The 12,162-nt window shown below is 41.7% G+C and overlaps 1 protein-coding gene across 3 annotated transcripts in view; it reads right to left on the bottom strand.

The window, feature by feature from the left end:
• The window catches only part of NUSAP1 (nucleolar and spindle associated protein 1), an 87,685-nt gene that overhangs the window by 25,285 nt on the left and 50,238 nt on the right, over nucleotides 1-12,162 (bottom strand). For 2 of the 3 annotated variants that reach the window (XM_060175067.1, XM_060175065.1), the window contains exons 3-4: nucleotides 7,288-7,416; nucleotides 5,935-6,091 (exon numbers count right to left, since the gene is read on the bottom strand). In XM_060175067.1, coding sequence (XP_060031050.1) covers nucleotides 5,935-6,091; nucleotides 7,288-7,386 — 256 coding nt within the window. In that variant the 5' untranslated portion in view covers nucleotides 7,387-7,416. The remainder of the gene's footprint in view (nucleotides 1-5,934; nucleotides 6,092-7,287; nucleotides 7,417-12,162) is intronic. The other variant, XM_060175066.1, reaches the window with a different exon arrangement.

Here is a 12,162-nt window from a genome sequence, read left to right as displayed (position 1 = left end):
CCATTTCCCCAGTTTTTGTTTTCTTTCTTTCTTTAAATCCAGTAGAAAGTGTAACTAAGGTTTGCTACTTTTTTTTTTGTCTCCAGGGTTATCGTGACTTGGTGACTACACTACGAATCCACTGCTCCTTCCATTTTTTCCCTTTTGTTGCCCTTGTTTATCATTGTTGTTATCGTTGTTGTTATTGCTGTCATTGCTGTTGGGTAGGACAGAGAGAAATCGAGAGAGGACGGGGAGATAGCAAGGGGGAGAGGAAAATAGACACCTGCAGACCTGCTTCACTGCCTGTGAAATGAACTCCCTGCAGGTGAGGAGCTGGGGGTTCCAACCGGGATCCTTACCCAGTCCTTGCACTTCGTGCCATGTGTGCTTAACCCACTGCGCCACCATCCAGCCCCCAGTTTGCTACTTTCTATAATCATTTTCAATCTTTAAATCTACAATAAATAAATAAATAAAATTCTGGCTCTATCTAGTCCAATCCTCATACTTCTAGAGGAAGCTTTGGTGCTGTGTTATCCTTCTCTCCGTATATGCATTTACTACAATAAAAATGGCCACAGCACAGATAGAACAGACTTTGCAGTTATTTATTTTTTTTAACTGTTCTGGATATTCAGATTTGTCTCTGCTGAAGGTTAGAAGGAATGAGGCCTCTCTTCATCATCAAGTAGAAATCAGTTTTCCTAGGCTTTCCAGCTGCCGCTCTTATTCAGGTTTCTACATAAAGTCACAGAGGATGACCTAAAGGCCTCCTCCACTCAGTTCTAACTTTTGCTTTAATTGTAGAACATTTAAAAGTTCTGTAACACACAACCAAAAAAGAAAATTACAGACCAATATCTCTGATGAACATAGATGTGAAAATATTGAACAAAATTCTAGCTAACTGGATACAGCAGTATGTTAAAAAGATTGTTCACCATGACCAAGTGGGGTTTATCCCAGGCATGCAAGGTTGGTTTAATATACGTAAATCAATCAACATGATCCACTACATCAACAAAAGTAAGACCAAAAACCACATGGTCATATCAATAGATGCAGAGAAAGCCTTTGACAAAATCCAATATCCCTTTATGATAAAAAAAACTACAAAAAATGGGAATAGATGGAAAATTCCTCAAGTCTATATATAGCAAACCTACAGCCAACATCATACTCAATGGTGATAAACTGGAAGCATGTCCCCTCAGATCAGGTACTAAACAGGGATACCCACTATCACCATTAATATTCAACATAGTGATGGAACTTCTTGCCATAGCAATCAGGCAGGAACAAGGAATTAAAGGCATACAGATTGGAAGAGAAGAAGTCAAACTCTCCCTATTTGTAGATGACATGATAGTATACATAGAGAAACCTAAGGAATCCAGCAAGAAGCTTTTGGAAATCATCACGCAATACAGTAATGTGTCAGGCTATAAAATTAACATTCAAAAGTCAGTGGCATTCCTCTATGCAAACACTAAGTTAGAAGAAACTGAAAGCCAGAAATCAATTCCTTTTACTATAGCAACAAAAACAATAAAATATCTAGGGGTAAACCTAACCAAAGAAGTGAAAGACTTGTATACTGAAAATTATGAGTCACTACTCAAGGAAATTGAAAAAGACACAAGAAATGGAGATATATTCCATGTTCATGGGTTGGAAGAATTAACATCATCAAAATGAATATATTACCCAGAGCCATCTGCAAATTTAATGCTATCTCCATCAAGATCCCAACCACATTTTTTAGAAGAATAGAACAAACGATACAAATGTTTATCAGGAACCAGAAATGACCTAGAATTACCAAAACAATCTTGAGAAGAAAGAACAGAACCAGAGGCATCACACTCCCAGATCTCAAATTGTATTATAGGGCCATTGTCATCAAAACTGCTTGGTACTGGAACATAAATAGACATACTGACCAGTGGAATAGAATTGAGAGCCCAGAAGTAAGCCCCCACACCTATGGACATCTAATCTTTGACAAAGGTGCCCAGACTATTAAATGGGGAAAGCAGAGTCTCTTCAACAAATGGTGTTGGAAACAATGGGTTGAAACATGCAGAAGAATGAAACTGAACCACTATATATCACCAAGTACAAAAGTAAATTCTAAGTGGATCAAGAACTTGGATGTTAGACCACAAACTATCAGATACTTAGAAAAAAATATTGGCAAAACTCTCGCATAAATTTTAAAGACATCTTCAATGAAACGAATCCAATTACAAAGAACACTAAGACAAGCATAAACCTATGGGACTACATCAAATTTAAAAGCTTCTGCACAGCTAAAGAAACTACTACCCAAACCAAGAGACCCCTGACAGAATGGCAGAAGATCTTTACATGCCATACATCAGACAAGAGGCTCATAACCAGAATATATAAAGAACTTGCAAATCTCAACAACGAGATAACAAATAACCCCATTAAAAAATGGGGGGAGGACATGGACAGAATATTCACCACAGAAGAGATCCAAAAGGCCAAGAAACACGTGAAAAAATGCTCCAAGTCTCTGACTGTCAGAGAAATGCAAATAAAGACAATAATGAAATACCACTTCACTCCTGTGAGAATGTCATATATCAGAAAAGGTAACAGCAGCAAATGCCAGAGAGGTTGTGGGGTCAAAGGAACCCTCCTACACTGCTGGTGGGAATGTCAATTGGTCCAACCTCTGTGGAGAACAGTCTGGAGAACTCTCAGAAGTCTAGAAATGGACCTACCCTATGACCCTGCAATTCCTCTCCTGGAAATATATCCTAAGGAACCCAGCACACCCATCCAAAAAGATCAGTGTCCACATATGTTCTTGGCAGCACAATGTGTAATAGCCAAAACCTGGAAGTAACCCAGATGTCCAAAAACAGATGAGTGGCTGAGCAAGTTGTGGTATACACACATACACACACACACACTGGAATACTACTCAGCTATAAAAAATGGTGACTTCACCATTTTCAGCCAATCTTGGATGGACTTTGAAAAATTCATGTTATGTGAAATAAATCAGAAACAGAAGGATGAATATGGGATGATCTCACTCTCAGGAAGAAGTTGAAAAACAAGATCAGAAAAGAAAATACAAGTAGAACCTGAACTGGAATTGGCATATTGCACCAAAAGACTCTGGGGTGAGTGGGTGGGTGAGGAGAATACAGATTCAAGAAAGATGACAGAGGACCTAGTGTGGGTTGTATTGTTATATGGAAAACTGAAATGTTATGCATGTACAAACTATTGTATTTACTGTTGAATGTAAAACATTAATGTTCCCCAATAAAGAAATTAAAAAAGAAATTCTGGGAGTCGGGCTGTAGCGCAGTGGGTTAAGCGCAGGTGGTACAAAGCACAAGGACCGGCATAAGGATCCCGGTTCGAAGCCCGGCTCCCCAACTGCAGGGGAGTCGCTTCACAAGCGGTGAAGCAGGTCTGCAGGTGTCTATCTTTCTCTCATCCTCTCTGTCTTCCCCTCCTCTCTCCATTTCTCTCTATCCTATCCAACAACGACAACAACAATAATAACTACAACAATAAAACAACAAGGGCAACAAAAGGGAATAAATAAAATAAATATTTAAAAAAAATTCTGTAACATGGGGCTGGGGAAACAACATAATGGTTATGCAAAAGGCTTCCATGCTCAGGCTCGGAGGTCCCAGATTCAATCTTCATCACCACCATAAACCAGAGCTGGACAGTGCTCTGGTAAAAATGTCACAAGGGTGGAACCTCATTCAATAAAACTGGTGTTCTAAGATAACAAGATAAAGGCAGAGATACAGGAAAAATACAAGAAAGGAGGGAGAATGCCAAGAAAGTTACGGGTTAGAAGGGTGTAGCTGCATGGCTTGAAAAGCCCGTGATCATTGGTTACCTCCAGAACCTATGAGGGGGGCAGGAAGGAGTCAGCAAAGGTTTTCAGAGGAGCATGGCACTGCTGATACATTGGTTTAATAATTCCAGAGCAGGGATTGTGTGGTAGCTCATGGGGTTAAGCACACAGTGTGAGAAGCTCAAGGACCAGCGTAAGGATCCTGGTTCGGTTCGAGCCCCTGGCTCCCCATCTGCAAGAGGGTCGCTTCACAAGGGGTACAAGTCTACAGGTATCTATCTATCTCTCTTCCTCTCTGTCTTCCCTGCCTTTCTCCATTTCTCTCTGTTCTATCCAATAATAAGGACACCAATAACAATAATGACCACAACAATGTTAAACAACAAGGGCAACAAAAGGGGAAAAAATAGCTTCAGGAGCAGTAGATTCATGGTGCTGACACCAAGACCCAGCAATAACCCTGGAGGTAAAAGAAAAAAAAAAAAGAATGTGAGAATCACCTCTTCCTGGATGAAATCTATAGCAATCAAGTGATGTGAGATAAGTCAGATAGAGAAGGATGAATATGAGGTGATTTCACTCATGGACAGAAGTTGAGAAATAAGAACATAAAGGGAAAAATACAAGTCAGAACTTGAACTGGGTCTGGTATATTGTACCAAAGTAAAGGTGGGGACGGGGGATATGGGGGAAGAGACACTTTCAGGTCCTGGTACACGATGGTAGAGGAGGACCTAGGCTGAGGGTTAAGAGTGTTTCACAGGGGAGTTGGGCGGTAGTGTAGCAGGTTAAGTGCAGGTGGTGCAAAGTGCAAGGAGCAGCCTGGTTGGAGCCCCTGGCTCCCCACCTGCAGGGGAGTCGCTTCACAGGTGGTGAAGCAGGTCTGTAGGTGTCTATCTTTCTCTCTCCCTCTGTCTTTCCCTCCTGTTTCCATTTCTCTCTGTGTCCTATATAATAACGACAACATCAATAACTACAACAATAAAACAAAGGGCAACAAAAGGGAATAAATATTTAAAAAAAAGTGTTTCATAGAAAGGAGTGTGACGTAGCACAGTGGGTTAAGTGTACATGGCACAAAGCGCAAGGACCGCTTAAAGATCCCAGTTAGAGCCCCCAGCTCCCCACCTGCAGGGGGGGGTCACTTCACAAGCGGTGAAGCAGGCCTGCAGGTGTCTATCTTTCTCTCCCTCTCTCTGTCTTCCCCTTGTCACAATTTATCTGTCCTATTCAATAAGGACAACAATAATAACAATCACAATAATGATAAACAACAAGGGCAATAAAAGGGAACAAAATAGCCTCCAGGAGAAGTAGATTCCTGGTGCACGCACCAAGCCCCAGTGATAACCCTGGAGGGAAAAAAAAAGATGATCTAAAAAAATTCCAGCTTCTGGGCTGGGGAGACAGCATAATGGTTATGCAAAAGTGTTTCAAGCCTGAGGCTCTGACGTTCCAAGTTCAATCCCCAGCACCACCATAAGCCTGAACTGAGCAGTGTTCTGGTCTAGAGAGAAAAAAAAAAAATTCCAGCTTCTAGATCTGAGAAAGAACACATTCCTTTGGTTATAATCTCTCCAGTTTGCAGTACTGTGTTATGGCAATCCTAGGGGACTAATGCACATGGTACCCCTATGAATTCTAAATTTTTATTTAGGGTAGAGGAGATCACATGCTATGCCACAGAATTTCATGCTTGAGACGCCAAGGCCCCAGATACTATCCCAGCATCACCGTAAGCCAGAGCTGAGTAGGGCTCTGTTAAGATAAAAGAAATTTGGGGGAGTCGGGCTATAGCGCAGCGGGTTAAGCGCAGGTGGCGCAAAGCACAAGGACCGGCATAAGGATCCCAGTTCGAACCCCGGCTCCCCACCTGCAGGGGAGTCGCTTCACAGGCGGTGAAGCAGATCTGCAGGTGTCTATCTTTCTCTCCTCCTCTCTGTCTTCCCCTCCTCTCTCCATTTCTCTCTGTCCTATCCAACAACGACAACAACAATAATAACTACAACAGTAAAACAACAAGGGCAACAAAAGGGAATAAATAAATAAAATTAAAAAAAAAAGAAATTTGGAATTTTATTTCAAGTTACCTGGCATACCACTTATTCCATTTTTTACTGAGAAAACTGCATTCTCATTTTCTTGGCTCTCATCTGATGGAGATGGGACCTTTGCAGCAGTACTCAGCTCCTGGGTATCTTGACTTTGGGATTCATTGAGATCATTTATTTTTATCTCTGAATTATCCTAGGACAAAGTTTAAATCAGAGTAAATGGTAAATGAAAAGTAATCACTTGCTTTCAAATACCAAACAGAGAGGAAAGAGGCTAAAGAGAGGCAATAGGAGAAGATTTCTGAGTGGAAAGTTTAGTTCAATGTCTTACCAAGTGTCATAAAAATGTTAGTTTGGAAATAAGAGAAATTAGGTACCTTATTATACTAGAAGGTATCTATGGAATGACTAGTTCCATTACAGAGACCAAGTAACTTAGAGACTGAGACAGTAGAGTAACTAGGAGTGGGGGTAGATCTCATAATGGTTATGCAAACAGACTCTCATACCTGAGACTCTGAAGCCCCAAGTTCAATTCCCCATACCACTATAAACTAGAGCTGACCAGTGCTCTGGTAAAAAAAATAAAAATAAAATAGAATAACTGAGGCAATATATGAAACCAGAAAGTAAAAATTTTATCTCATAAATGTTACTATCTGAGTGTAAGAGTAAGATGAAAGAATACAATTAGAGTCCTCTCAAAGCATATGAGGAAAGTCCCATGCTAATTACATGAACACACAGCTAGAAGACTTAGCACCAGGTCTATACAAGTTAGGAAAGAGAAAAAGTGTTACCAGTTGTTGGTTTCTCTTCCCTCCATATTTACTATACACTTCACTTAAATGTTTAATCTGTGCTTAATATTGAGTATGTGCTTTTTAAAAAAGGTTTTAAACATTTTTTTATATTTATTCATTTTCCCTTTTTGTTGCCTTTGTGTTGTTGTAGTTATTATTGTAGTTGTTATTGATGTCGTTGTTAGATAGGACAGAGAGAAATGGAGAGAGGAGGGGAAGACAGAGAGGGGGAGAGAAAGATAGACACCTGCAGACCTGCTTCACCGCCTGTGAAGCGACTCCCTGCAGGTGGGGAGCTGGGGGCTGGAACCGGGATCCTTGCTCCGGTCCTTGCACTTTGTGCCACCTGCGCTTAACTGCTGCACTACTGCCTGACTCCCAGAGTATGTGCTTTTGAAGAACCTGCATCCATTCAAGTATGATAAAGAACAACCCACACAAGGATTTGTACCTTCATAGAGCTCACCAGCACATGATACTTACAAACTACCTGATGTCTTTAGGGAATTGAAAGAGAAAGACACCTAGAAATGAAATGCTTTGAGCACTGGGGGTGGCTTATTTTTAGTTTGCTCACTTATCTCACCTGGGACTCAGTGTTCTCATGGAGTGTCCTCTGCCTTCTTTTTTTGGTGACATAACCAACAGAATCCCTTTTAGCCTCTTCCTGACTGATTATTTGCATCTCTGCCTTATCACATGAGGATTTTTCATCCTGGAAAGAGACATGTTAATCTGCCACATCCTACTTGAGAGTGATAATGCTTGGAAAGAATCAGACTTTAAACTAAACTAATAAAAAACACATACACACAAAAGACAAGCTGTCTTCTTTTTAAAAGATGTATTTGTGAGAAAAAAAAAGAGGGAGGAGAGAAAGAGAGCAAATGTCAGAGTACTACTCTGGTACATGCAATGTGAGGGACTAAACTCAGTACCTCGTGTTTAATGGCTTAACACAATAACCACTGTGCCACCTCCTGGGCCACCATAAGATAATTTAAAATTCGTTAGCACTAAGTTATAAGCAAGGACAAGAATGACTGAGTATTGAGGCCAAGAGATAGTTCACTTGGTTGAGCACACACTTAAGGATCTGAGTTCTGTCTCTTGGCAATCATATGGGAGCACCATGAAAAGAGAAAACTTCACAAATGTTGGAGGAGTGCTGTGTTGTCTCTCCTTTCTCTGTCTCTCAATCTATATCTAGAAGGGGAAAAAAAAGGGTGTTGGGCCGGGGAAAAGGCTACCAAGAGCAATGAAATCATGCAGGTGCAAAATACTTGTGACAAAAATAAATACATATTGAGTACTGTGGCCTGGTAGGTGGTGCAGTGACCAGAGCAGTGCACCTGTAAGCATGAGGATCTGAGTTCAATCCCTGGTACCCCATATGCAGAGTGTTACTCTGGTTTCCTCTCTGTCTGTCTCTCTCTTTTTTGTGCCTCGAGGGTTATTTGTTGGGGCTCGGTGCCTGTACTATGAATACACTGCTCTTGGAGGCCATTTTTACCACTTTTGTTGACCTTGCTGTTATTGTTGGATAGGACAGAGAGAAATCAAGACAGGAAGGGATGACAGAGAGGGGGAGAGAAAGACACCTGCAGATCTGCTTCACCGCTTGTGAAGTGATCCCCCTGCAGGAGGAGAGCTGGGTGCTTAGCCAGTTAAGCACACATGGTGCAAAGTGCTAGGACCAGCGTAAGAATACTGGTTCGAGCTGACGGCTCCCCGTCTGCAGGGCTGCCCCTTCATAGGCGGTGAAGCAGGTCTGCAGGTGTCTGTCTTTCTCTCCCCCTCTGTCTTCCCCTCCTCTCTCCATTTCTCTCTGTCCTATCCAACAACGAACGACATCAAAAATAACAATAATAACCACAACAAGGGCAACAAAAGGGGGGGGGGAATGGCCTCCAGGAGCAGTGGATTCATGGTGCAGGCACCGAGCCCCAACAGTAACCCTGGAGGCAAAAAAAAACAAAAAACACTCGGACCCCCGCCGCCAACTTAGATTCTTTTCCACCATACTGCGCCAGAACCCCAAAACCCTCTTCACTCCCCTCTCCTCTTTCCCCAGCTTTGGCTTATGGTAGTGTCAGGAATTGAACATAGGACATTCAGAGCCTTAGTCATGAAAGCAAGTCTTTCTTTAATGTATTACTTTAACTTGGGCTGCTAAAATTGCAAGTGTCTTTTTAAATATTCATTTTTTAAAAAAAGAATCATCGGGAGTCCGGCGGTAGCGTAGAGGGTTAAGCGCACGTGGCACGAAATGCAAGGACCTGCCTAAGTTTCCTGGTTGGAGCCACTGCTCCCCACCTGCAGGGGAGTCGCTTCACAGGCAGTGAAGCAGGGCTGCAGGTGTCTTTCTCTCCCCCTCTGTCTCCCTCTTCTCTCTCCATTTCTCTCTGTCTTATCTAACAACAACGACATCAATAACGACAACAACAATAAAAAACGAGGGCAACAAAGGGGAAAATAAATATTTTTTTTTAAAAAGAATCATCAGCAAGGGCCCGGGCGTTAGCGCAGTGGGTTAAGCGCACATGGTGCTAAGCACTGCCGGTGTAAGGATCCGGGTGTCAGCCCCCAGCTCCCCACCTGCAGGGTGGTCACTTCACAAGTGGTGAAGCAAGTCTGCAGGTATCTTTCTCTCCCCCTTTCTGTCTTCCTGTCCTCTCTCAGTTTCTCTCTGTCCTATCCAACAACAATGACAACAACAATAATAATAATAACCACAACAACGATAAACAGCAAGGGCAACAAAATGGAAAAATAGCCTCCAGAGGCAGTGGATTCATAGTGTAGGCACTGATCCCCAACAATAACCCTGGAGATAAAGAAAAATCATCAGCAGGTAAATTCGTTAGGTTTATTTGTATTATTTATTTATTTATTTTTATACTATAGAATTACATGTCATTAGGTGTTGAATGGTGATGTTCTGGTTCTCTAACCCCTCTCATAAATCTATGTATTAACAAAAAGAAAAAATATATAAGGGAAAATAGAAAAAAAAAAAGGCCCCTGTACTATCATAAATGAACAAAAACTGCATTGTCCAAATAGTATCATACAGGTACGAGAACATTTTAAATAGGCAGGCTTATTGTAAGAAATCACTGTGTAGGCTAATAACCAAAATATATAAAGAGCTAACCAAACTCAACAACAAGAAAATAAATGACCCCATCCAAAAATGGGGAGAGGATATGAACAGAATATTCACCATAGAAAAGATCCAAAAGGCCAACAAATATATGAAAAAAGTGCTCCAAGTCACTGATTGTCAAAGAAATGCAAATAAAGACAACAATAAGATACTACTTCACCCCTGTGAGAATGTTATACATCACTCAACAACAAGACAACAAATAACCCCATCCAAAAATGGGGGGAGGATTTGGACAGAATATTCACCACAGAAGAGATCCAAAAGGCCGAGAAACACATGAAAAAATGCTCCAAGTCTCTGATTGTCAGAGAAATGCAAATCAAGACAACAATGAGATATCACTCACTCCTGTGAGAATGTCATACATCAGAAAAGGTAACAGCAGCAAATGCTGGAGAGGGTGTGGGGTCAAAGGAACCCTCCTGCACTGCTGGTGGGAATGTCAATTGGTCCAACCTCTGTGGAGAACAGTCTGGAGAACTCTCAGAAGGCTAGAAATGGACCTACCCTATGATCCTGCAATTCCTCTCCTGGGGATATATCCTAAAGAACCCAACATATCCATCCAAAAAGATCTGTGTACACATATGTTCTTGGCAGCACAATTTGTAATAGCCAAAACCTGGAAGCAACCCAGGTGTCCAACAACAGATGAGTGGCTGAGCAAGTTGTGGTATATATACACAATGGAATACTACTCAGCTGTAAAAAATGGTGACTTCACCATTTTCAGCCGATCTTGGATGGACCTTGAAAAAATACAGAATACAGGTCCAAGAAGGATTCAGAGGACCTAGTGGGGATTGTATTGTTATATGGGAAACTGGGGAATGTTATACATGTACAAACTATTGTACTTACTGTTGAATGTAAAACATTAATTCCCCAATAAAAAAAATCAGGAAAAAAAAAAGAATGTTATACATCAGAAAAGGTAGCAGCAACAAATGCTGGAGAGGTTGGGGGGCAAAGGAACCCTCCTGCACTGGTGGTGGGAATGTCAATTGGTCCATTCCCTGTGGAGAACAGTCTGGAGAACTCTCAGAAGGCTAGAAATGGACCTACCCTATGACCCTGCAATTCCTCTCCTGGGAATCCTAAGGAACCAAATACACCCATCCAGAAAGATGTGTGTATTGCTATGTTCATAGCAGCACAATATGTCATAGCTAAAACCTGGAAGCAACCCAGGTGCCCAACAACAGATGAGAGGCTGAGTAAGCTGTGGTGTATATATACACAATGGAATACTATTCAGCTATTTAAAATGGTGAATTCTACAGTCAACAATATTTATACACCTTTCCCATATTTGGGAGCTCTCTTCCCTGATCCAACTTTCTGGTCCTTTTTCCAGCCATGACATCATCTCCCCAGACAATAACTTGGATCCACTGACATATCAGGTTTCAGGCTCAGGGAAAAAAAAAACAAAAAACTAGTATAGTCACAGGCCCTTTGGAATATAACTAAAATAGGCCTACTAGCTATCTACAAAATGGAGACACCGCCCCCCATCTTCAACTGCACTATTCCAGCCTTTAGGTTCATAATTAGTCAACAAATTATTTGGCTTTATATGTTAACTCTCTTTTCAGCCACCAGGTTCTAGATGCTACCATGTTGCCAACCAGACTTCCCTGGATTGACAATCCCACAAATGTCCTAGAGCCCCGCTTCCCCCGAGCCCCACCACACTAGGAAAAGAGAGAGACAGGCTGGGAGTATGGATCGACCTGTCAACGCCCATGTTCAGCGGGGAAGCAATTATAGAAGCCACACCTTCTACCTTCTGCACCACATAATGACCCTGGTCCATACTCCCAGAGGGATAAAGAATAGGAAAGCTATCAGGGGATGGGATGGGATACAGAGTTATGGTGGTGGGAATTGTGTGGAGTTGTACCCCTCTTATCCTATACTTTCGTCAGTGTTTCCTTTTAATAAATAAAAAAAGATCATAAAAAAATGGTGAGGGAGTCGGGCAGTAGTGCAGTGGGTTAAGTGCCTGTGGCTCTAAGCACACGGACCAGCGTAAATATCCCGGTTAGAGCCCAGGCTCCCCACCTGCAGGGATGTCACTTCACAAGTGGTGAAAGCAGGTCTGCAGGTGTCTATCTTTGTCTCCCTCTGTCTTCCCTTCCTCTCTCCATTTCTCTGTCCTATCCAACAATGACATCAACAACAATAACTACAACAATAAAACAACAAAGACAACAAAACGGAATAAATATTATTAAAAAATAGTGAATTTATCTTCTTCACCTCATTTTAGATGGAGCTTGAAGG

This window comes from Erinaceus europaeus, chromosome 16 (assembly GCF_950295315.1).
Source record: "Erinaceus europaeus chromosome 16, mEriEur2.1, whole genome shotgun sequence".
Classification (NCBI taxonomy): domain Eukaryota; kingdom Metazoa; phylum Chordata; class Mammalia; order Eulipotyphla; family Erinaceidae; genus Erinaceus; species Erinaceus europaeus.
Note: the sequence above shows the minus strand (reverse complement) of the source record. Positions and strands in the feature narration are given on the sequence as shown.